Raw genomic sequence first — 25,905 nt, forward strand, 5'->3', positions numbered from 1 at the left:
TCACAATTCAATTTAAAATTCAAAAATTAAAATCAGGCCAGTCCAGCCATATGAAATAAATAGGTTTTAAGTTCGCGGCGAAAGGTCCTAAGGTCCTAAGGTCCGGTAATTGTCGAAGCCCGAGGGGAAATTTGAACGACGTCAGTGATTCACTTAACAAAGGCGGCAAGGAAAAGTCGTAAAACGGGGCAAACCGTCCCTTAACGAAGTTCTCGTTTAGCGAGATAAATTTGGGGGGTCCATTGCGGTCGTTAAGTACGAGGACTAATTGTAATACCTCGGACGGCATGACCAATGTTTAATGGACCCCTGGAGAGACTGAAATAGCCATCGGCCAGATTTCATCCAGATTTAATCTGTTATTTGGTGGGCAGACGGAAAGGGTGGATTGGATGACCTCGCCAGGTCCCTTTCGGGATTCTACAACTCCGTGGCAGTTTTGGAGACGCTTGAGCTTGTTGATCAGAAAGGTCGGCAGTTTCGGCGGTTCGAATCTCTAGTTCCCCTCGGACTTCGACAACTACCTGACCTTAGGACCTTTCGCTGCGAACTTAATTTTCTTATTTATTTCGTATGGCTGGACTAGCTTGATTTTTATCTTTAAATTTTAATTGAATTTGATGGGTTTTTAAAGTTTTGTAATTTTATGGGGGTGTATGTTATTTTAATATTTGGGCAAATTTAAATTAGTTTTTTAAGGAATGTTTAACTATTGTGTATATCTGTATTTTATCTGCCTGTTCACCGCCCTGAGTCCTTCGGGAGAAGGGCGGTATACAAATTAAAATATTCATATTCATATTCATAGTGCACGTCTCCTGCGTGAGCAGGGGGTTAGACTAGATGGCCTCCAAGGTCCCTTCCAACTCTGTTACTGTTTTACTTTATCTCACTCTTTTTCGCCCCCCCTCCTGGAGCGTTTAGAGGGGAAGTAAAACCAGTTAACCAACCCGTTTTTACCCACATCGATTTAAAAAGAAAAAGTTACCTCATAAACTGAAACCGAATTTGTCAATTTTGGAGGAAGATTACCAAATAAGGCTTGTTTTAAAAAAAAAAAAAAAAAACGGTTTCCTTGAAGGGCCTAGAATCGAAGGGACTTCATCCAAAACTTAAATCCTGGATTTGCAAGCCGTTTGTGGATTTAAAAAAAAAATAAAATAAAAAAAACTCTGCACGTGCTCAGAGGACGGTGGCTTTTCTGGAAACCTCAAAAGCCAGAAATGGGGGGGGGGGGCCGAATAGCAGTAGAATCGGTAAGAGGGAGAGAGTCCAGCTTTTTTTTTTTCCCTCCTCCGTTTGTGCGGTGTGTATGTGTGTGTGAGTTTTGTGTGTTTTGTGCGTTCAGTCGTTTCTCGGTCTGCCTCATTTTTGGGCTTTGACTTCCTGTTGTTGGGGCTTGGTTGCCTTTTTTCTTGCCCAGCCGCTTCCGTTCCATCTGTAAGTGAATTCTGGGCTTCTGAAAAGAGACGCTTTTAAAAAGTCCTCGGCTTACGACCCCAACGGAGCCCAACATGTCCGTCGCTAAAGGAAGACACAGCCTCATTTTACCAGGTTTCTGGCCACCGTTGTTAAGTGAATCGCTGCAGTTAAATTAGTAATATGGTTCCTTCTTCCTACGTCTTTTCCTTCTTTCCTCCCTCCCTTTTTTCTTTTCATTCCTTCCATCTTTTCTTTCTTCCTGCTTTCCACCTCTCCTTCCTTCCTTCCTCCCTCCCTCCATTTTTTCTCTTTTGTCCGTTGCTTATTTCTTTTCTTTCTTCCTTCTGTCCCTCTTTTCCTTGCTTCTTCCTGCCTTTCTTTTTTCCTTTCCTTTCCTTCCTTCCATTCTTCTTCTTTCTACCTTTCTTTTCCTTCCTTCCTTCCATTTTTCTTTTATCGCGTGCTTTCTTTCTACATCACTTTTATTTCTCCCCTCCCTCCCATTTCCATCCTTCTTTTTTTCTTCCAGTTTTCTTTTATTTATTTTTTCCTTCCTTCTACCTCACTTTCCTTCCTTCCTTCCTTCCTCCCTCTTTCAATTTTTCCTTTTTCCTTCTTCCTTTCTACCTCTCCTTCCTTTTCTTTCCTTCCTCCCTCTTCCTTTTTTCTTTTTCTTTCTCTTCCTCCCTCTTTCTTCCTTCCATTTTTCCTTGCTTTCTTTCTTCCTTTCTACGTCTCCTTCCTTCCTTCCATTTTTCCTTTCTTTCTTCCTTTCTACATCTCCTTCCTTCTTCCTTCCATTTTTCATTTCTTTCTTTCTTTTCTACGTCTTCCTCCCTCCATTTTTTGTTGCTTTCTTGTTTCCTTTCTAGTACGTCTCCTTCCTCCCTCCTTCTTCCTTCCATTTTTCATTTTCTTCTTTTCCTCTCCTTCCTTCCTTCCTTCCTTCATCCCTCTTCCTTCCATTTTTCCTTGCTTTCTTTCCTTTCTACATCTCCTTCCTTCTTCTTCCTTCCAATTTTCATTTTTCTTTTCTTCTCCTTCCTTCCTTTCTTCCTTCCTTCCTTTCTTCCTTTCTACATCTTCCTTTCTTCTTCCCTCTTCCTTCCATTTTTCCTTGTTTTCTTGTTTCCTTTCTAGTACGTCTCCTTCCTTCCTCCCTCCCTCTTTCTTCCTTCCATTTTTCATTTCTTTCTTCTTTTCGTCTCCTTCCTTCCTTCCTCCCTCTTCCTTCCATTTTTCCTTGCTTTCTTTCCTTTCTACATCTCCTTCCTTCTTCTTCCTTCCATTTTTCATTTCTTTCTTTTCTTCTCCTTCCTTCCTTTCTTCCTTCATCCCTCTTCCTTCCATTTTTCATTTCTTCTTTTCCTCTCCTTCCTTCCTTCCTTTCTTCATCCCTCTTCCTTCCATTTTCTTTGCTTTCTTTCCTTTCTACATCTCCTTCCTTCTTCTTCCTTCCATTTTCATTTCTTCTTTTCCTCTCCTTCCTTCTTCTTCCTTCCTTCATCCCTCTTCCTTCCATTTTCATTTCTTTCTTCTTTTCCTTCCTTCCTTCCTCCCTCTTCCTTCCATTTTTCATTTCTTTCTTCTTTTCCTTCCTTCCTTCCTTCATCCCTCTTCCTTCCATTTTTCATTTCTTTCTTTTCCTCTCCTTCCTTCTTCTTCCTTCCTTCATCCCTCTTCCTTCCATTTTTCATTTCTTTCTTCTTTTCCTCTCCTTCCTTCCTTCCTTCCTTCATCCCTCTTCCTTCCATTTTTTATTTCTTTCTTTCTTCTTTTCTACGTCTTCCTTCCTTCCTTCCTCCCGCTTCCTTCCATTTTTCATTTCTTTCTTCTTTTCGTCTCCTTCCTTCCCTCCTTTCTTCCTTCCTCCCTCTTTCTTCCATTTTTCCTTGCTTTCTTTCCTTTCTACATCTCCTTCCTTCCATTTTTCATTTCTTTCTTCTTTTCCTTCCTTCCTTCCTTCATCCCTCTTCCTTCCATTTTTCATTTCTTTCTTCTTTTCCTTCCTTCCTTCTTTCCTTCCTTCCTTCATCCCTCTTCCTTCCATTTTTCATTTCTTTCTTCTTTTCCTTCCTTCCTTCCTGCATCCCTCTTCCTTCCATTTTTCATTTCTTCCTTTCTTCTTTTCTACGTCTTCCTTCCTTCCTTCATCCCTCTTCCTTCCATTTTTCATTTCTTTCTTCTTTTCGTCCCCTTCCTTCCCTCCTTCCTTCCTTCCTCCCTCTTTCTTCCATTTTTCCTTGCTTTCTTTCCTTTCTATATCTCCTTCCTTCCTTCTTCCTTCCATTTTTCATTTCTTTCTTCTTTTCATCTCCTTCCTTCCTTCCTCCCTCTTCCTTCCATTTTTCCCCCTTCCTTCCTTCCTTCCCAGCCTCATATAAAGGAATATTCCTCCCTCCCTCTCCAAGATTCCTGCGCCGCCCCCCCCGCAGGAAAACCCGAGCAGGAACTCCCTCAGGGAGGCGACGGGCAACCTCCTCCTCCTCCCCCCTCCCTCCCTCCGCCACCCGCCTCCCTCCCAGGGCGTCGTCGAGACCGCGCACGGAGGAACTCTCGCGATGCTTGAGCGCGACGCAGCCCCGGCCTGGCCCGCCAGAGGGCGCCGGCTACCCCCTCCCAACTCCTCCTCGCTCTCCGCCCCGCCCCGCCCTCTTTCCCCTTTTGCTTGCAAGAAAGCCAGCAATTCGGAGTTTGCAAACGGGGCGGTGGGCGCATTGCAAGCGGAGCTGCGCGGGATCCTACAAGGAGGCATGCAAAGAGCGCTGCTCTCCGGCGGCCGCCTTGCTTGGACCCCCTTGGCGAGGATGAGCAGCGGGGGCCCGGCCGGCCGCTCCCTGGCCGAGAAAGTGGCCCTGGTGACGGCTTCCACCGAAGGGTAAGCAAGAAACTTTGGGGGAGACTGCAACTCCCAGAATGCACCGGGCTCGGGTCGCCTGCGACCATCACCTTCCCCCCTCCCACTCCTCCTTTCTAAGGGCATGCTGGGAGTTGTGGTTCTCTTCCCCCCACTCCTCCTCACAAGAACTGCAGGAGCAGGGGTCTCCAACCATGGCCACTTTAAGACTTGTGGACTTCAACTCCCAGAATTCCTTTGCTTTGCTGGCTGAGGGATTCTGGGAGTTGAAGTCCAACAAGTCTTAAAGTGGCCATGATTGGAGACCCCTGTCTTAAATCACACTGGCTGAAGGATTCTGGGAGCTTTGCTGGCTGAGGGATTCTGGGAGTTGAAGTCCAACAAGTCTTAAAGTGGCCATGATTGGAGACCCCTGTCTTAAATCACACTGGCTGAAGGATTCTGGGAGTTGAAGTCCAACAAGTCTTAAAGTGGCCATGATTGGAGACCCCTGTCTTAAATCACACTGGCTGAAGGATTCTGGGAGCTTTGCTGGCTGAGGGATTCTGGAAGTTGAAGTCCAACAAGTCTTAAAGTGGCCATGATTGGAGACCCCTGTCTTAAATTACACTGGCTGAAGGATTCTGGGAGCTTTGCTGGCTGAGGGATTCTGGGAGTTGAAGTCCAACAAGTCTTAAAGTGGCCATGATTGGAGACCCCTGTCTTAAATCACACTGGCTGAGGGATTCTGGGAGCTTTGCTGGCTGAGGGATTCTGGGAGTTGAAGTCCACAAATCTTAAAGTGATTCTTCCTCTTCCTCCTTTCTTCCATTCTTCCTTTCCTTTTTTTGCTCCTTCCTTTCTTCCCTCCCTCCTTCTCTCTCCCCTCCTTCCTTTGTTTTCCCTCCTTTTCCTTTCTTTCTTCCCTCCCTTCTTCCTCCCTTCTTCCCTTCCATCCCTCCCTCCTTTCTTCCATTCTTCCTTTCCTTTTTTGCTCCTTCCTTTCTTTTTTTTCTTTCTTCCTCTCTTCTTTGCTCCTTCTCTTCCTTTTCTTCCTTCCTTCCCTCCTCCCTTCCGTCCATTGCTCACTCACTCACTCCTTCTTTCTCTCTCCGCTCCATCCTTTGTTTCCCCTCCTTTTCCTTTTCCTTTCTTTCTTTCTTCCCTCCCTCCCTTCTGCCTCTTCCTTCCTTCCTCCCTCCCTCCCTCCTTTCTTCCTTTCCTTTCTTATTCCTTCGTTCCTTTCTTCTCTTCTTTGCTCCTTCTCCTTCCTTCCTCCCTTCCCTCCCTCTTTTCTTCCATTCTTCCTTTCCTTCCCTCCTTCCTTCTTTCTTCCTTCCTTTCTTCTCTTCTTTGCTCCTTTCTTCCTTCCCTCCTTTACTTCCCTAACTGCAATCCCTGAAAATTGACTGAGAGTTTCTATGGCTCCAAAGGACTGGATTAAAAAGAGCATTTTTCTCTGTTCTTTTGAAAAATATATATTTTGTCATCCTTTGCAGAGCTCCCGCAAACCGGACTTTGGAAGAAGGCAAAAGTTCAAACCTTGAGAATTTAATAGTTGAGGTTTTAACCGAAAGAAACGCCATTTTGACCCTCTTCTCTGCTTGAACAGGGCTGTAAAATCTAAATTCAGGGTGACAGGATTTGCTTTGGAGAAAATTATATATAATCTTAGCTCTATTATCTATCATGTTATTTTAGCATTTCTCAACCCCAGCAACTTTAAGAAACTATGGACCTCAACTCCCAGAATTCATTCATTCATTCTTTGTCTGTCTGTCTGTCTGTCTTTCTTTTTTTTGTTCCTTCCTTCCTTCCTTTGTCCCTCCTTTCTTCCTTTCTGTCTTCCCTACTTTGCTCCTTCCTTCCCTCCCTCTCTCTCTCTCTCTCTCTCTCTCTCTCTCTGTCTTTCCTTCCTTCCTTCCCTCTCTCTCTGTCTTTCTTTTCCTTCCTTCTTTCCTTCTCAATAATAATATCAGAGTTGAAAGGGACCTTGGAGGTCTTCTAGTCTAACCCCCTGCCCAGGCAGGAAACCCTACACCATTTCAGACAAATGGCTATCGAACATTTTCTTAAAAATTTCCAGTGTTGGAGCATTTACAACTTCTGCAGGCAAGTTGTTCCACTGATTAATTGTTCTAACTGTCAGGAAATTTCTCCTTAGTTCTCAGTTGTTTCTCTCCTGAATTAGTTTCCACCCATTGCTTCTTGTTCTACCCTCAGGTGCTTTGGAGAATAGTTTGACTCCCTCTTCTTTGTGGCAACCCCTGAGATATTGGAACACTGCTATCATGTCTCCCCTAGTCCTTCTTTTCATTAAACTAGGCATACCGAGTTCCTGCAACCGTTCTTCATATGTTTTAGCCTCCAGTCCCCTAATCATCTTTGTTGCTCTTCTCTGCACTCTTTCTAGAGTCTCAACATCCTTTTTACATCGTGGCGACCAAAACTGGATGCAATATTCCAAGTGTGGTCTTACCAAGGCATTATAAAGTGGTATTAGCACTTCACATGATCTTGATTCTATCCCTCTGTTTATGCAGCCCAGAACTGTGTTGGCTTTTTTGGCAGCTGCTGCACACAGCTGGCTCATATCTAAATGGTTATCCACTAGGACTCCAAGATCCCTCTCACAGGTACTACTATTGAGCAAGGTACTACGTATACGGTACCTGTGCATTTTGGTTTTTTTGCCTAAATGTAGAACCTTACTTTTTTCACTGTTGAATTTCATTTTGTTAGATAGCGCCCAATGTTCAAGTCTGTCAAGATATTTCTGTAACTTGAGCCTATCTTCTGGAGTTTTGGCTATTCCTGCCAGCTTGGTGTCATCTGCAAATTTGATGAGTTCCCCATCTATCCCCTCGTCCAAGTCATTGATGAAGATGTTGAAGAGTACTGGGCCTAAAACAGAGCCTTGGGGTACTCCACTGCATACTTCCCTCCATGTGTATGTAGTTCCGTTGAGGACTACACGTTGAGTGTGGTTGGTCAGCCAGTTACGAATCCATCTGGTGGTGGTGCTGTCTAACCCACATTTTTCTACTTTACCTAGTAGTAGGTTATGGTCTACTTTATCAAATGCTTTACTGAAGTCCAAGTAAATTATATCAACAGCATTCCTCTGGTCCACTAATTTTGTCACTTTGTCAAAGAATGCAATAAGATTAGTCTGGCATGATCTGTTTTTGACAAACCCATGTTGGCTTTTGGTTATTATTTTGTTTGCTTCTAGGTATTCAGTGATTCGTTGCTTGATTATCTTTTCCAGAATCTTCCCTGGTATTGAGGTCAGGCTGATAGGTCTGTAGTTTCCTGGATCTGTTTTTTTTTCTTTTTTGAAGATGGGAACTACATCAGCTCTTTTCCAGTCCTCTGGCAGTTCCCCTGTGCTCCAGGATCTTTGAAAGATATAGTTCAGTGGTTCTGAGATTTCGTCTGCCAGTTCCTTCAGAACCTTGGGGTGTAATCTATCCGGTCCTGGTGATTTGAACTCGTCTAGGATAGACAGATGTTCACTTACCATTTTTTTCCCTATTTTAACTTATGTTCCTAATCTGTTTTTTGTGGTGCTGTTTTTGATAGGTTGGATTGTTTTTTCCTTTTGTGTAAAGACAGTTGCAAAATATGAGTTAAGTAGTTCTGCTTTCTCCCTGTTGCTTGCCACATTCTCCCAACAATGGGCCAATTGTTTCCTTGACTTTTTTCTTGTTTTTAACATGTTGGAAGAAGCTTTTTTTGTTGTTTTTTACTTTTGTCGCTAGCCTGTGTTCATTGTGAGCCTTAGCTTTCCTCACTTCATCTTTACAGGCTCGGGCTATTTGCTGATATTCTGCCTTAGTTATTTTCCCCTCTTTCCACTTTTTATATGTGTCCTTTTTGTCTTTCAATTTGTCAGATAGTTCTTTATGCATCCATGCTGGTTTCTTTTGAGATCTATTATTTTTCTTTCTCATTGGTATTGTGCTAGACTGGGCTTTTATAATCTCACTTTTCAAAATTTCCCAAGCTTCTTGAGTTGTTTTCCCCTTGAAGATTCTCATCCATGGAATCCTTCTCAAGCCCTCTCTGAGTTTATTGAAATTAGCTCTCTTGAAGTCCAAGACTCTAGTTTGACTGTTTTCTCTCTCTCTGTTTTCCTTCCTTCCTTCCTTCCTCCCTCCTTTCTTCCTTTCTGTCTTCCATACTTTGCTCGCTCCTTCCTTCCTTCCTTCCTTTCTTCCCTCTTTCTTTCTTTCTTTCTTTCCTTCCTTCCTTCCTTCTTTTTTTCTTTCTTTCTCTTTCTTTCTTTCTTTCTTTCTCTCTCTCTCTTTCTTTCTCTTTCCCTCTCTCTCTCTCTCTCTCTCTCTCTCCCTCTCTCTTTGTCCCTTCCTTCCTTCTCTCTTTCTTTTCCTTCCATCCTTCCTTCCTCTTTGTATCCTGCTGTTATTATTTTACACATAACACAAGGCAGTGAGTTTTTTTCCAGTTTCTTCCTGGATCAAGCAATGCAGTTACCTGTCACTTACGAATTCCAGCTTCTGTATGCTTTCGCAACAACCTGTTTTGTGGCCTAATTAAACTGAATTAAGTGTTCTATTTACATGATATATGGTCTGAGGGTAGAAGGAAAAAAAGCTGGTTTTTCTATGCTCCTTCAGCCAAGCCTGGCCTTCAACCCAGATCGCCTCCTTTCCTCCTTTCGAATTCTCCCATCTTGTTTTTGAGTAAATCGCCCGATTTTGAAATCCCTGAAGAAACACATCACGATTTCACTCTGCTGTCGTTTTCGACACTAGTCAGGTGTGTTAAGTTGTCGATCCGGCTGATCTGGATTGGAAAAAGCTGGTGGAACGGTCGCACCGGCTTAAAATTTCGGTCCCACGTCGCTTTTGTCCTGGTAACTTCGAACGGTCGCTAAACGGAACGGTTGTAAGTCATGGTCAACCCGCACGGCGTCTCTGTCTCGGCAGAATTGGCTTAGCCATCGCACGGCGGCTGGCACAAGACGGGGCACACGTGCTGGTGAGCAGCCGGAAGCAGGCCAATGTGGACCGGGCGGTAGCCGAATTGCAGGCCGAGAAACTCAGCGTGTCGGGGTCCGTGTGCCACGTGGGGAAGGCGGAAGACAGGCGGCGCCTCGTGGACACGGTAAGCGCCCCCTCCTCTGTGGTGTATCTTGCCCCATTGTTTCACTACCGGCAGTCCTTGACTTATCACCAGCATTGCTGTCGCTCAGCAAGACAGCAAATTTGGCCCCCTTCTACCACCTCTCTTCCCACCATTGTTAAGCGAATCACCGCCGTTCTTAAGTCAGTCACAAGGTGGTTAAGCGAATCCGGCTTCCCCATTGACTTGGCCTTGTCAGAAGGTTGCAAAAAGGGGATCGCGTGACTCCAGGACACTAAGTAAGAACCGGTTGCCAAGCGTCGGAATTTGAATCCCAACGATTCATTGTAATGTCAAACGGTCAGTAAATCATCGTCTTTTAACGACCCCATAATCCCTTGCGAGGTGGAATCTGGCAACTGAATGGAGCTAACAGAGTGTTTTTTTACTGGCCGGATGCCCTTCCCTGTTGCCAGTCTGGAGTTTTGTTCAGCAGAGATATTCTTATTGTGCCCAGAGAGTGAAATATCTGCCTCTACCTAGGATCGAACTCACGGCCTCTAGGCCACCGCACCACTCCATCGAACGGTCACTAAACAAATGGTTGTAAATCGAGGACTCCCTGGAAGAGATGAACTAAATTTCCGGGTGTTTGTTTTCAAACTTTTCAGAATTAATTCTGACGATGGGGGGAGTAAAAATGGACTCGCCCCCCCCCAACAGCTCTGGAATTTCTTCCAAAATTCAGGATTTCCAAAGGAATCCTGTTGTAGCTTTACTGAAGCACCTTCGTTTGTGCTGTGTTTGTGTGTTTTTGTGGTGGAAAAACCAGAGGCTGAGTTGATATTTTTCCTCTGGCGAGTTTCTTGCAATCGAAATTCTCTGGTATTGTAATTTCTACAGTGCAAGGCCCAACCTGCCACCGATACAGAGAACTGGGAACCTGTTTTCCCAACTGGGCCAGGATGGAGTTAAAAAAACGTTTTTCCAAAAGAAAATATATATATATCTTTTTTTCTCCAATTTTTCTGGATTTTTTCACTCTTCCTTTTAAGGTTTTAAGATCCTTAAAATTGAAATTTTGCTTCTTTTCAGGTTTCATCACATTTTGCTTTGAATATCTACAGGTGGTCCTCAACTTACGACCCCAATGGAGGCCAAAATTTCTGTCACTGAGTGAGACATTTTGTGAAGCGAATTTTACCCTATTTTACAAACGTCTCTCGCCACCGTTCTTAACTGAACCCCTGCAGTTTTTTAAGTTTAGTCACCAGGTCGTTAAATGAATCTGGCTACCCCCATTGTCGGACGGTCGCAAAAAGTGGCCCCGGGCCACTACGACCGTCATAAATATGAATCGGTTGCCAAACGCCTGAATTTTAAATGGCATGGCCGTGAGGATGATGCAAATGGTCAGAAGTGTGAAAAAAACGCTCTCGAGTCAGTTTTTCCGTGCCGTTGTAACTTCGGTCACTAAGCGAACTGCCGTAAATGGAGGAATGCCGGTCGCCGTTTTGCGTCACAGGAAGCGAATTGGATCGAGTTGCATTTTATATTGCATTTGTTTTTAATTAGACAGTTGCAAAAAGGGATTGAATTTTGTAATTTGGAAGGGTGTTTTTCTTGAGGTGAGGACTTCAGCTCCCAGAATTCCCCAGTCAGCAAAGCAAAGCTGCCTGGGAGTTGAAGTCCTCAAAATTGAGAAATTTGGCATTACAAGCTGGGTTACCTTTTTAAACGACGGTGTTTAATTCCCCATTCTTTTTTTTTCTTCCCCGCAGGCCGTTGAGCGCTACGGGGGAATTGATATTTTGGTCAGCAACGCAGCCGTGAACCCATTTTTCGGAAGTATATTGGACGCCTCCGAGGAAGTCTGGGACAAGGTGAGACATTGCAGATGGGGAGGGAGGAGAAAACGATGGGCTTGGTAGTCCGACAGGAAGTTTAACCCTGCAGGAAGCCTAGCGCGTCGGAGGAACGTCGGCCAGACCAGCTGGCAAAGCCAAACATCTGCAAAACATGGACTGGGAAAACGGTTGGGGATAAAAATATTGCTTTATAGGTGGTCCGCTTAGCGGCCTTTTGAAATTAGGACAGATTTCCCCCCTCCAAAGCTAGTTGCCATCTGGTTCCAGAATTCTGACATCAGCACAAAAACGCACACACACACACAGCACACAAATGCACACATATACCGTGTTTTCCCCGAAAATAAGACCTCCCCGAAAATGAAGGCCAAGCGCTTATTTCGGGGTGCAAAAAAAATATAAGACAGGGTCTTAACTTTCAGAGAAACACGGTAGACAAGCACACCAGATTTACATTTTCACGTTTTATGTCGTTTTAAATTTGTTATTTATTTTTTTGTATATTCTGTGTTTTTAAATATGGCTGTAAACCACGCCCTGAGTCCTTCGGGAGAAGGGCGGTATAGAAATTAAATTATAAATAAAATAAAAATAAATAAGGTCGGTTGCGACGTTACTCAAAACCCAGGACTGAGTTGTTGTGAGTGTTCCGTCTTTTTCGGCCTGTTTTCCTCCCAAAATGGACACGTTTCGCGACGGCTCTGCCCGTTTTACGACGCTCCTGTTACGCTTTTATGACGGGGGGGGGGAGCGTATGGTATTCAACCTGCGAGGATGGCTTTAGGGGAACGGCCACGGGAAAAAATGGGGGTTAAAATCAGGTCGGCAAAATCGCGCGGGTGTCTCGTCTTACGGCCGTAAGGACAGCCGACAAATTCCTGTCTCCGTTAACGGTCGTAAGTCCAGGTCTTAAACCTGTTATTTCTTTCAGATATTGGATATCAACGTAAAGGCCACAGCACTGCTAGCCAGCCTGGTAGTTCCTCATATGCAGAAAAGGGGGTGAGTATGTCACAACGTTAATATTTTGGGGTTCTTTTTCGTCTTAATTGACGTATAGGCAGTCCTCGACTTAACAACCGTTCATTTAGTGACCGTTCCAAGCTACAAGGGCACTATGGAAAAAGGGACTTCTTTTTCACACTTAACGACCGTTTGCGGCGTCCTTATGGTCACGTGATCAAAATTCAGACGCTCGGCAACTTTGACTCACATTTATGACGGCCGCAGCGTCCCGGGGTCACGGGATCCCCTTTTGCCAAGCCAAGTCAAAAGTCGATTCGTTTAACAACGGCATTACCCGCGGTAACAACAGCGGCGAGTCACTTAACGGTGGCAAGAAAGGTCTTAAAATGGGGCCTAACTCACCTAACGACGGTCTCGCTTAGCGATGGAATCTTGGGGCTCAGTTGCGGTCGTAAGTCGAGGTCTACCTGTACCGTCTTTCAGTTTAAAGCAGGAAGTAAATTCCCTTAGTATATTCTAGTTTAACGTTTGGGCTGGAAAATCGTTAGATTATTATAATTTTCTTCTCGTTCTTTTTCTTTCTTTCTTCTTGCCTAGTTTCTGATCAGTTTTGACTACCAGTATTTCTTTTTCTTTTCTTTTTTTTTCTTTCTTTCTCCTGGCAAGCATTTCAAGTTTCTAGTCCTCATTGTGAATTTCTCCAGCCTTTTGAAAGCTGCTCTATAGAAGCTGCTCTCGATTCGGATAAATGCCTGGTTTTGTGAAGTGTGGGGAGGGTCCTTTTTCAAAGGAGGTCGAATTTGCACTCGGTGCCTGCTGCGTTCATGAGAAACGCAACAAATTTTCGGTCTTCGTGGCCAGAATATTATATTCTATAATATATAATATTTTGAGATCATACCCATGATCTCAAAAAAAATAAAATAAAAATGGAAGTTATTTTCTTGCTTCAGAACGTTATTTCATTTCCCATTTAGATTCTTAAAAGCTTCTTTCAGTAGATTAGGGAGATATTCCAGAATCCTAATTATTATTTATTAAAAAGTTTTTTATTTTTTTATTTTTTTATTTACAAACACATTAACGTGTGAACAGTTTGGCACCTGAGTGTCATATCTTTTAGTACGAATAAAATAGCATTAATCGTATCTGTTTCATTTAACAAGCTTGGATAATCCTTGTAAGAATACACATATTTTTATTAAATTGTGACCTTTCATTATTTAATCATTCAATATTCCAATGTGCCATTTCTATGCCAATCACCCTCTTCTACTTATCATACCTTTTAATACAAATAGGATATTATTAATCGTATTTATTACTTTTAACAAGCTTATAATAAATCTAATCATAGTACCAACATTTGTGCTAAATCGAAATCTTCCATTATTTGCGTGTTGAATCCTAATTATTGTTCACAACAACCCTGCGAGGTAGGTTGGGAGAGAAATAGTGATTGGTTCCAGGGGAATAAAGGAATACGAGAGCGGAAGAAAAAGGGAATAAAAATTTCTGCCTCTCTCAATTCCTTGCTTTGTTCCAGAAGCGGATCCATCGTCATCGTATCATCCCTGGCTGGATATATGCCATTTCCAGTAAGTGAAACACATCATTTTCTACCTGTTTTGCATCTTTCGGGCTGTCTCTAAAAATGGAATAAAACAATTAGGTTCAGGAGAAAGAGATTTCTTTCTCTTTGAACCCGAATAAGGAGCCAGCCGCGTTAACGCAGCTGCGATAAAAGGCAAATGCGATTTGCTGGCTGCATCTAGGAAGTTGATTTTCCAAATTCGGAGAAATAAATAATTCCCTTTTATTCTGTGCTGGGCTTCCCAGTTTAAGTGGGAGGATTCAGAGAAGTTAGACGTAGGGAAAGGAAATAACTGGGATAAGCACTTTTAAATATAATAGAGAGAGAGAGACAGAGGGAAAGAGATAGAGAGATAGAGATAGAGATAGATATGATGGATAGATGGATGGATAAATAGATAGAGAGAGAGAGAGACAATGAAGAGAGAATGGATAGATGGGTAGATGGATGGATGGAAGCTAGAGAGACACATAGATAGAGAGATAGATAGATGTAGGTAGGTAAGGTAGGTAGGTAGATGATGAGAGAGAGAATGAATAGATGATTGATGGAAGATAGAGAGACAGATAGACAGATATGATGGATAGATAGATGCTAGACAGATCGAGAGATTGAGAGATACAGATATGATTGATGGAGAGATAGATAGATATAGAGAGAATGAAGAGAATGGATCGATGGGTAGATGGATGGATGGAAGATAGAGATAAAGAGATACAGATACAAATAGAAATAATAGATGGATAGATAGATATAAATATGATACTGATATACATAATTACATAGACAGATACATTGGATAGATGGATAGAGAGAGATATGGATGGATAGATGGATATAAATAGATAAGATAGTTACAATAAATAAACAGACAGACAGATACAAATGGATACAGATTCAGATAGCTGGATGGATGGATGGATGGATGGATGGATAAATAGATAGATAGATAGATATGGATACAGATAGATATAGAGATGATGGATGGATAGATATAAATAAGGTAGATTGATATATATAATTACATAGATAAATGTATAGATGGACATAGATAATTAGGTAGGTAGGTAGGTAGGTAGGTAGATAGATAGATAGATAGATAGATAGATAGATAGATAGATAGATAGATAGATAGATAGATAGATATCCAAATAATTAAGATAGTTACAATAGATAAACACAGACAGACAGACAGATACAAATAGGTACAGATTTGGATGGATGGATAGATATGGATACAGATAGATATAGACATTAATGGATGGATGGATAGATAGATATAAATAAGGTAAATTGAGATATAATTACACAGATACATAGATAAATGTATAGATGGATATGGATGGATGGAGATAGATAGATAGATAGATAGATAGATAGATAGATAGATAGATAGATAGATAGATAGATAGATAGATAGATAGATAGGGATGGATACAAATAGATAAGATAATTACAAAAGATAGATGAACACTGATAATTAGATTACTAGACGGATAGACATGGATAAACAGAGAGAGGGATGGATGAGATGGATGATAAGACAGACAGCTAGAGAGACAGACAGAGAGACAGATAGATATAATACTTGACAGACGGATGGCTGGATAAATAGATGAGAGATGACAGAATAGATGACAGACAGATGGAGAGTTAGATAGATGACGGAGAGATAGAAAGATGGAGAGAGAGAGCGAGAGAGAGAGAAGTGAAAAGAAAGACAAACTCCTACAAAGAGAGATGCAAGGAGCTGGGCTTGTTTAGCTTTGAGATCAGCCATGGGGGGGAACCCAAAAACCCAGTTAAGGTGCCCCTAATTCTGCTTCCTTCGCCTCTTCCTTGCTAGAGCCTCGGGCCTTACAACGTCAGTAAGACGGCCCTCCTGGGTTTGACACGCAACCTGGCCAGCGAACTGGCCCCGCACAACATCCGTGTCAACTGTCTGGCGCCCGGCCTCATCCGCACAAAATTCAGCTCGGCTGTGAGTATCTTTTAAGGCGGGAAAGAGATTTTTAGGAGCAGTGATTTTTCATCTTTGACCGGTTTAAGATTGGTGGACTTCAACTCCCAGAATTCCTCAAGATTCTGGCTGGGGAATTCTGGGAATCGAAGTCCACCCATTTTAAATCTTGGCAAAGCTTTCTGGGAGTCGAAGTCCACCCATTTTAAATATTGGCAAAGCTTTCTGGGAGTCGAAGTCCACCCATTTTAAATCTTGGCAAGGCTTTCTGGGAGTCGAAGTCCACCCATTTTAAATATTGGCAAGGCTTTCTGGGAGTCGAAGTCCACCCATTTTAAATATTGGCAAGGCTTTCTGGGAGTCGAAGTCCACCCATTTTAAATTTTGGCAAAGCTTTCTGGGAGTTGAAGTCCACCCATCTTAAAAATTGGCAAGGCTTTCTGGGAGTTGAAGTCCACCCATCTTAAAAATTGGCGGAAGCGGAACCAAACTTTAAATATTTGCATTCATAATATTTGACAATCGCTGCCTGTCCTCTCGCCTCACCGTCGCTTGCTTGTAACAGGTCGACTTTACAACCACAATTTCTGTCGCTAAGCGAAACATTGGTTCATTTTACGACCTCTCCTGCCACAGTTTGCTCCATTTTACGACACCTCCGTCAGTTGTTAAAATTGTTAAGTGAATTCGGCTTTCCCGTTGACTTTGCGGTTCAATGGTCGCAAAAAGGAGGAATCGCGTGACCCCCGGGACACGGCAACGGTCGTACGTATGAGTCAGTTTGAGCGGTCACTAAATGAACGGTTGTAAGTCGAGGACGGCCTGTCATTCCAAAATGAAAAAGGAGGCCATCAAATCATTTTACAGCTGGTTCTTTTCTCTCTCTAGTTTTGGCAGGACGAAAACGCAGAACGCGGAATATTGGAAAACATGCGAGTAAAGAGGTAATTTGGAATAAATCAAAGAGTTTTGCATTAAAATAAGGGCTGAAGGATCTGATTCTATAAACTTCCAACAAACTTCAGCTGTTCTTTTTTTTTTTTTTTTTTTTGAGGGGTTGCAAAACCTGAAAACTGACAGCTGTCACTCATTTTGGCAAAAGGGAAAAAAAACTCCACAGCTGGCCGTTCATGTTCAAATTTATTTTATTTTAATTCTTTTGTTTGGACGTGCATAATTACACAATTCAATTTAATTTGCGTTCATAATTAAAGTATATTTTCATTTTCTTCTTTATGATTATATGTTTAAGTAATGGCATTTAACTTAACTTTATAATTATATTTATATTTTTAATGCCATTAGAATTTTCGTAACGGTACCGATATTTATAATTGAATCACAATTTAATTTGGCTGATACTTATAATTACGTTGATATTTTTAAGCACATTGCACTTCCATTTAACTGAAATTCATAGTGATATGCTTATAACTACATTATAATTTCATTTAACTCACGTTTATAATGATATTCGTATTAATAACTGCATTATAATTTAACATCTTATAATCATCTTCATATTTACGGTGACATAATTTAATTTAACTTAATTTCTAATTATCTTAATAAAGTTTTATTTCCATTTTCCAACAACCTATTCAATATACAGTCTCTTATTCAACATTAGTCATTAACTTTCATTTGTTACTTATTCGGACCTGCCCAGCTACCACTTCCTTCCTTAACAAACCTTTCCTCCTTCTTTCTCTACTTTCTTCTACTTTCTTCATCCTTCTTCTCCTTCGTTTTTCTACTTCCTCTCCTCCTTCCCCACTCTTCTCTTCCACCCTTTCTAACCCTCTCTCTTTCCCTTTCTTCTTCCTCTCCTTTCCCCTCTTCTACCTCTTTCCTACCAACTTTCTTCCTTCACTCTCTCCTCTCCTTTCCATTCCTTCTGAAATGGCAGCTGAGCAGCCCGATTTCATTTCAAATTATTTCTATTTCTTAATTACATATCTTCAATCATTCCTTTACATTGATCCTTCATCTCCCCTCCCTTCTCCTCCCTCCCCTCCCCCGAGACTTCCCAGAACAAAGTACAGGGTATAAAATTAACAATCATAAATTAAAATACAACATAATTCATAATCCATAGTCACTCCTCTCTTTAAAACTCCCTTTCCAGAAACAAAAAAGTACATTCTTCTTCCAGTCCATTATATATCAGTCCATTCCACTCCTAAAATCTTCAGAATCTTCCAATTAAATTAGTATTTCCAGTTCACCAATAAAATACATAGTTTTTAATATCCAATCTTCATCGATTAACACCAAATATCAATCCATTCCACTCCTGAAGTCTTCAGAATCTTATAGTTTTTAATATCCAATCTTCATCGATCAAGACCGAGACAATATTCCATCTTCCAGTATTCATCAGAAATTCTTTTATAATATACCTTTCTTCCTTAAACAGTCTCCCAAATATAATTCATATTTCCAGCTTAAATTCTTAAATTTTTATCCAATCTCCAAAAATAAACAATATTCTATCTTCTCATATCTTTAATATCACTTACATAAATCAAATAACATTGCTAATATTAATATTTCTTCAATTTACCTTATATCTGTCAAATAACATTATTAAAATTATACTTATAACTTATATTAATTATAACAAATTCTATTTAACCAAATACCAACATTACATCCATAATTTTTTCCATCTGTCCTCCAAAAGTTAAACAATATTCCATCTTCCCATTCCTTTATACCTCACATATATCAAATAGTAACACCTTATACCCAAAATAGATCAGTTGTAAAAATTAAACCCTATATATATATATTTAAAAAAAAAATACCATCAAAATCACATCTTAAGCATTCTCCTTCCCCTTGTCTTCTATCTTACACATTTTCCACCATCTGCTCACCAATCAGCTTAACATCTAACAATAAAGAATTTCCAATCTTTAATATATTGGTGTAAAAATCTCTTGTTTAAAAACTTATTAAGAAAAGATAAGCTTCCAAAAGTTCCTATAAAAAAAAAATTCCATATTTGAACTGAAGAAGTTTCCAAGATTTTAGTAGTTAGTTCTGTTTGCTTAAGAGCCATTTTTAAACTGTAAAATCTACCAAAAAGAGAAAAAAAAATTCAATAAACTTTTCTTCTTAAACATTGTGATAAAGAAAAAGGTAAAAAGAAAAAAAAATCATTAACAGTTCTTATTCATTCCATTTAAAAAGTAGCTTGTTATGTTCTTCTTATAGGTTCCACGCCAGCAGTTATAATAAGCATTTCCTTAACTTTCACTTCCAATACACAAAACGCCATTTGCTAAAATCTTCTTACAAGCAAATGCCAGCACACTCCAACACTTTTAAAAGCAGTTGTTTTTAATTGCTTAATTGCCATCTTCTTTTAAACTTTATTTCTTAAAATTAAAATTAGTAAAAAATCTTTTTAAATTTCTCTGAAACCACAGTCTTAAAATCTCTTCCTTTATCCTTTTGTAGTTTTACTATCCTTTGTATATTGCAAACGCCATTTTAAATCCACTCAGGTTGAAAGTTAGTTCAAAGGAAGGCTATTTAAGAGCCGAAGTTAAGATTTATTACTTGCAAATTCTTGCTAGTCCTCCTGCTTTGTTCTGTCTGTGTTAAGTTCTCTTTAAAAATAAATCTTGGCACAGAGATGGTTGCGGCTTCTCGTTCTGTATAAACAGAAGCACCCTGGGCACGGAGCTTCGTCAGGCTAAAGGGGAGCTCTCACCCTTCGATCCCCTGGTTAAATTCCAGGGGATCCCGGGGAGATCTACCCAGACCTGACCACTCTTCCCTCCCCCTTCTCCCGGGGGAGAGAATTCCAAACCGTTTGACAGCCCATTTACGCTGTCAGGGACGGTTTGACGAAACCCAGGGCAGACGATCCCAAAGGAACGTCCACGAAGCCTGCGTTGCCAGCGGAAGTCCAATTTCTAATTATCTTGATACTTATAATTAATATGTTCATTTAATATATACACACAACCCGTGTAAAATTGGAAGTGTCTTGGCGATGTTTCGACGAAGTCTCATTCGTCATCTTCAGGCTTCAGCTTCGTGCTTCTGGGAGAAAGCTGAAGCCTGAAGATGACGAATGAGACTTCGTCGAAACGTCGCCAAGACACTTCCAATTTTACACGGGAGAAAACCCGAACAACCAAAGACCTACATACAAACACCCGTGAAAACCTCAGAAAACATATATATGCATATACATACATACATACATACATACACAAACACACATACATACAGATAGTCTTCGACCTACAACCACAATTGAGCTCAAAATTTATGTTTCTAAGTGAGACATTAGTGAAGTGGCTTTTGCCCCATTTTATGACTTTTCTTGCCGCAGTTATTAAGTTAGGAACACAGTTGTAAAGTGAATCTGGCTGTTGTGACCTAAGCTTCCTGAGTCATTAAAACACACAAATAGTCCCAAAATTTATTGCAACAGCTGAGAATTATGTTCGTTCCCAGCTGAGTCCCATTTAGTTGCAAAAAAGTCCTTCGGGATTATCATCATCCTTTATCTCCTTTGACACGCTGCCAAAGACCTTACTTGGCAAAGCCCCACAAAATCTAGAATCAAACAGAGATGCCGACTAGAAACAGAGTTAACAACGTTGCTTTCCTACAAAGAGCCCAAGAGCCGTTGCTTCTCTTTTAAGCCTTATGGGAGGGGCCAATCATCTCCTGGCCTTACTCCTGAGTCGTCCCTTTTGTTTTAGCTGCTCTTGCCTTCTGGCAGCTCTGCCCATGTGCGCACTAGGAACAGGCTCCTCCTGTTCCTCTCCCTCGGCTGTCTGCTCCGGAGTCCACGCATAACTCCCAGATGGCCTCGGCCCCATCTCTGCCTCCAATGCAGAGCTCTCGTCCGGGCCTTCCCCAGACTCCAGGACTGGCCCAGTGTCCTCCCCAGACTCCTCACTGTCCGACTTCGCTGCCAGCTCTGCAGGCTGCTGGCGGACCACAACACTGGCTTCCCCATTGACTAATTTTCAGAAGGTTGCAAAAGGGGATCACGTGACTCCGGGACATTGCAACCGTCATAAGTATGAGTCAGTTGCTAAGCATCTGAATTTTGATCGCATGCCCATGGAGATGCTGTAACTATCGTAAGTATGTAAAAAAGGTCATGTGACTTTTTTCAGTGATGTCACTTTGAACAGTTGCTAATGAATATACATATATAGCTGTATATCTAAATCTAGGTAGATGAATGGATGGATGATAGATAGATAGATAGATAGATAGATAGATAGATAGATAGATAGATGGATGGATGGATGGATGGATGGATGGATGGATGGATGGATGGATGGATGGATGGATGGATAGGGATGGATGGATGATGGATGGATGGATAGAGGGATGGATGGATGATAGATGAGGGATGTATGGATGATGGATAGATGGATAGATGAATGTTTAGATGGATGGATGATAGATAGATGATGGATGGATGGATGGATGATAGATAGATAGATGTTGGATAGATAGATGATGGATGGATGGATGATAGGCAGATAGATAGATAGATAGATAGATAGATAGATAGATAGATAGATAGATAGATAGATAGATAGATAAATGATGGATAGATAAATGATGGATGGATGATAGATAGATAGATGATGGATGGATGGATGGATGGATGATAGATAGATAGATAGATAGATAGATAGATAGATAGATAGATAGATGGATGGATAGATGGATGGATGGATGGATGATAGATAGATAGATGGATGGATAGATAGGATAGATAGATAGATAGATAGATAGATAGATAGATAGATAGATAGATAGATAGATAGATAGATAGATGATGGATAGATAGATGATGGATGGATGATAGATGATGGATAGATAGATGATGGATGGATGGATGATAGATAGGCAGATAGATAGATAGATGATGGATAGATAAATGATGGATGGATGATAGATAGATAGATGTTGGATAGATAGATGATGGATGGATGGATGATAGGCAGATAGATAGATAGATAGATAGATAGATAGATAGATAGATAGATAGATAGATAGATAGATAGATAGATAAATGATGGATGGATGATGGATAGATAGATGATGGATGGATGATAGATGATGGATAGATAGATGATGGATGGATGGATGATAGATAGGCAGATAGATAGATAGATGATGGATAGATAAATGATGGATGGATGATAGATAGATAGATGTTGGATAGATAGATGATGGATGGATGGATGATAGGCAGATAGATAGATAGATAGATAGATAGATAGATAGATAGATAGATAGATAGATAGATAGATAAATGATGGATAGATAAATGATGGATGGATGATAGATAGATAGATGATGGATGGATGGATGGATGGATGGATGATAGATAGATAGATAGATAGATAGATAGATAGATAGATAGATAGATAGATAGATAGATAGATGATGGATAGATAGATGGATGGATGGATGATAGATAGATAGATGGATGGATAGATAGGATAGATCGATAGATAGATAGATAGATAGATAGATAGAGAGAGAGATAGAGAGATAGAGAGATAGATGATGGATAGATAGATAGATGATGGATGGATGGATGATAGATAGATGATAGGCAGACAGACAGACAGACAGACAGACAGACAGATAGATAGATAGATAGATAGATAGATAATGGATAGATAGATGATGGATGGATGATAGATGGATAAATGGATGGATGATGGATGGATAGGGATGGATGGATGATGGATGATGGATGGATGGATGATAGATGAGGGATGGATGGATGATGGATAGATGGATAGATGAATGTTGTTTAGATAGATGGATGATAGATAGATGATGGATGGATAGATGTTGGATAGATAGATGATGGATGGATGATAGATAGGCAGACAGACAGACAGACAGACAGATAGATAGATAGATAGATAGATAGATAGATAGATAGATAGATAGATAGATAGATAGATAGATAGATAGATGATGGATAGATAAATGATGGATGGATGATAGATAGATAGATAGATAGATAGATAGATGATGGATGGATGATAGATAGATAGATAGATAGATGATGGATAGATAGATAGATGATGGATGGATGGATGATAGATAGATGATGGATGGATGGATGATAGATAGATAGATGGTGGATAAATGGATGGACGATGGATGATGGATGGATGATCGATAGATGAGGGATGGATGGATGATGGATAGATGGATAGATGAATGTTGTTTAGATGGATGGATGATGATGGATGGAGGGATAGATAGAATTGCCCTTTCCTGCAGCCACTTGGCCTGGTCTTCCCCCCATGACTTGATCCACAACTGCACATCCCTTGCTTAAAAACACCCCCCCCCCAAATAGACCTCCAGATGTGGTTTACTGACCAAATCACCTGTACCGGACCAGTCCAGAATGATACCATGGCAACCGCTCCCCCCCCACACACACACGCACACACCTTCTGAGCTAGAAACCCTGCTCCACCTTCTGCATAAATTACAGCAAACATCTGGTTGGTTTGTCATCAAAGCCATTGCTTATTTTAAGGATGGGTTTATTGAGTTGCAATGATGGCGCTGCCGGACTCCAGAGTAATTCTGGCGGCACCAAACGGCTAGCTTGACAAGCCGTCGTAAGTCTGAGTCTCCAACGTTTGCTTAGGACTCTTGTAAAAATGCAATAGGAAAGGCCAAAAAAAAACAAAACCCAAAAAAAACCCCAAGCAGAACATGGAAAAGCCGAAGGAGATATTTGTTGGAGAAAGCTGAAGGAGATATTTCTCTTTATTTTTCCACCCCAAACCCGGTGACGCTTACAGGAAAGAGAGAACACACAGGTCCAAAGATGTAGTCCTCAAACCACACCTCGCTAACCTGTGGATTTCAGGAGATTGAAGGAAAGGTGCTCCTCTTAACCTGCAAGGAACATGAAGAGGATGGATGGCCTTCAAGAAATCTGCCCTCCGGGAGATTGAAGGAACTCCCGAAGAACAGGTTTCTTGAAGACCAACCACCTTGGACTCCATGTGACGTGCAAGTTGGAGCAGATACCTCCAAATCTTGCGAGGGCGGGGGTCAGCTGCAGAAGACAAGGCTGTCTCCTTGTAGGTCCATCTGGTTGACCACCAAGAGATGCAACCTTCTGAACCAGGGTGAGCTTTTGAGCTATCCACCAAGACAGTTCTTGTGTCGTGTCCCACCCCCACTCCGACGAACGAGTCAAGGAAGTCCGTAACAAACTTGGCAACAAAGCCTCTGCAGCTTGCCAAGTTCCTTCGAGGTTTATCAGGGCAGGCAGGAGTCCAAGTTGTGACTTCAGCGATAGAGTCTGATATCAGCAAACTAGAGAAGACTTTGCTTGACTCAAGATTGGAATGCCAAAAGCAGGTCCTTTATATAGGCTGTGGGGTGTGACTTCATGACTCAGCATTTATCCAGGCCTGCCCCACCCTTCCTTCTGCTGGCATCGCCTCTCAGATCTCCGGAAGCGAGGGTCCTCCCACTCTGAGTTGTCTTCAGCTGGATCTGCTGTCAGCGTCTGGGAAAGGGAGGGGTCAGAGGGAGTAGGCCTGAGTAATTCCAGCACCTGCCTGGCTTCCTGCTCTGAAGGCTGAGCCAAAGGAACACACGCTGTATGAATGAGGTTTATTGGGCTTGTCCTTTCACTCCTTGAATCCTGTCCGGACATGGGGCCAGGGCCGGGGGCTGGAGGCATGACAGGCCGTTCATCTTCATTATCAGACTCGGAGTCTGATAAAAGGCCCAGTTGGAGACGGGAGGGGCCCAGCTGAGGAGAGGAGGGAGGACGAGTCACAACACCTTGGTTTGATGTCCTCCTGGCCTACATACCTAAGCTTCCACCCTCAAACTACGTTCTGGATGAAGGCAACAGATCTTTGGGTCTCCTAAAGGTCCTCTGACCACTAACCAGGTCCTCCTCTTCCTCCTCCTCCTCCTCTTCCCCCAGGATCGGAGTCCCATCAGACTGTTCGGGCATCGTCTCTTTCCTTTGCTCCGCCGATGCCGAGTACATCAACGGGGAGACGGTGGTGGTGGCTGGTGGCGCCTCTTCCCGTCTTTAACCAGGAGATCGTGGTGTCTACCGTCGTTCAGCTATGACGACGGATCAGATAATCGCACAAGGGGGACCTCAGAAAATAAGATGTGGGGGTGATTGGGGATGGTGTCCCAGCTGGGATGGTGGTTGGGTCAGCTTCAAAGGGAGAAGGAGGTCAACTTTCTTGAGAAGAAGTGATGACCACCAAAACATGGACCTCCGGCTACCTAGGTTTGGGCGGGTGGGTGTCTCCTGTTGGATTTTAGGTGGAAAACAACAACCGTCGGATTGTAGGTGGAAAATACCGTTGCGCACGACTGAGGTTGAAGGACTCTCGCACACACGTGCGTGCAAGGAGACACCCAACTCCCCATGCACAAGCTCGCTCCGAGCTGCGTTGAGTGAAAGGTGGCTAGTTTTTGATCCTGGTTTGTTTGAAACGTCATCGTCGCTCTTGGAGGTTGGGGAAGGGAGATGTGTGTGGGAGTGGGCTTCTTGGGAAATTAGGGGAAGGTCTTTTCAGGAGAGGGTCTTCTATAGGGAGGGGGGGTGAAAAACCCAGCTTGGACGGGCTGCGAGATTGGGGGAACAGCCCGAATCTCTCGGGGTTGGGGAGGGGGCTACACAAATATCGCCGGCGCTCGCTCCCGCCCTGCCTCAGTGCCTTCTGTGTAAAAACTAAAATAAACACCTCTTTGGGAATCACACCTGTTTGTCGTGTCTGTTTCTCTCTCGGGGGAGGGGTGGGAAGGGAACCCCCAAATCCCACCCCACCCCCACCCCTTAAAGGGGGTTCCGCCAGACAGAAAAACCCAACCCACAGCCACCTCTCCTGTTTCCGGATCTGATGCCAACAACCCCCCCCCCCGTCCCCACCTTCTGCATTTGAGGGGGGGGTTGGTTGGGAGACCCCCCCTTCCTGGTTTTCCCCCACCCCCCAAGGGACTCCCTCCCCCGCACGCAAGCCCTCCCCATTTTGCCACCATTCCTCCCATCAAAAATAATTCCCATCCTCTCTTTAATTTCCATCCTGATTTTTTTTTTTCTCTCATTCCTTTCGGATTCCATCTGCCTTCTGGGGGGGGGGCAGATGGA

The 25,905-nt window shown here is 42.2% G+C and overlaps 1 protein-coding gene across 1 annotated transcript; it reads left to right on the forward strand.

Annotated features, from left to right (window-relative positions):
• Window positions 1–4,073: 4,073 nt before the first annotated feature.
• On the forward strand, window positions 4,074–25,313 carry LOC131197820 (dehydrogenase/reductase SDR family member 4-like). The gene is made up of 8 exons (XM_058182339.1): window positions 4,074–4,300; window positions 9,211–9,388; window positions 11,128–11,229; window positions 12,146–12,216; window positions 13,727–13,778; window positions 15,621–15,755; window positions 16,623–16,678; window positions 24,721–25,313. Exons 1-8 carry the CDS (start codon window positions 4,176–4,178, stop codon window positions 24,833–24,835), a joined length of 834 nt encoding a protein of 277 aa, XP_058038322.1. The 5' UTR covers window positions 4,074–4,175; the 3' UTR covers window positions 24,836–25,313.
• Window positions 25,314–25,905: the final 592 nt, after the last annotated feature.

The sequence above is a fragment of the Ahaetulla prasina genome, chromosome 4, assembly GCF_028640845.1.
Source record: "Ahaetulla prasina isolate Xishuangbanna chromosome 4, ASM2864084v1, whole genome shotgun sequence".
In the NCBI taxonomy this organism is placed as follows: domain Eukaryota; kingdom Metazoa; phylum Chordata; class Lepidosauria; order Squamata; family Colubridae; genus Ahaetulla; species Ahaetulla prasina.

Excerpts from the sequence above, each read along its gene's own strand:
- LOC131197820 (XM_058182339.1), top strand. The coding sequence starts at position 4,176 with ATGCAAAGAGCGCTGCTCTCCGGCGGCCGCCTTGCTTGGACCCCCTTG. Across the intron at positions 4,301-9,210 it reads GTGACGGCTTCCACCGAAGG|AATTGGCTTAGCCATCGCAC; the intron begins GTAAGCAAGAAA and ends CTGTCTCGGCAG. Across the intron at positions 12,217-13,726 it reads CCTCATATGCAGAAAAGGGG|AAGCGGATCCATCGTCATCG; the intron begins GTGAGTATGTCA and ends GCTTTGTTCCAG.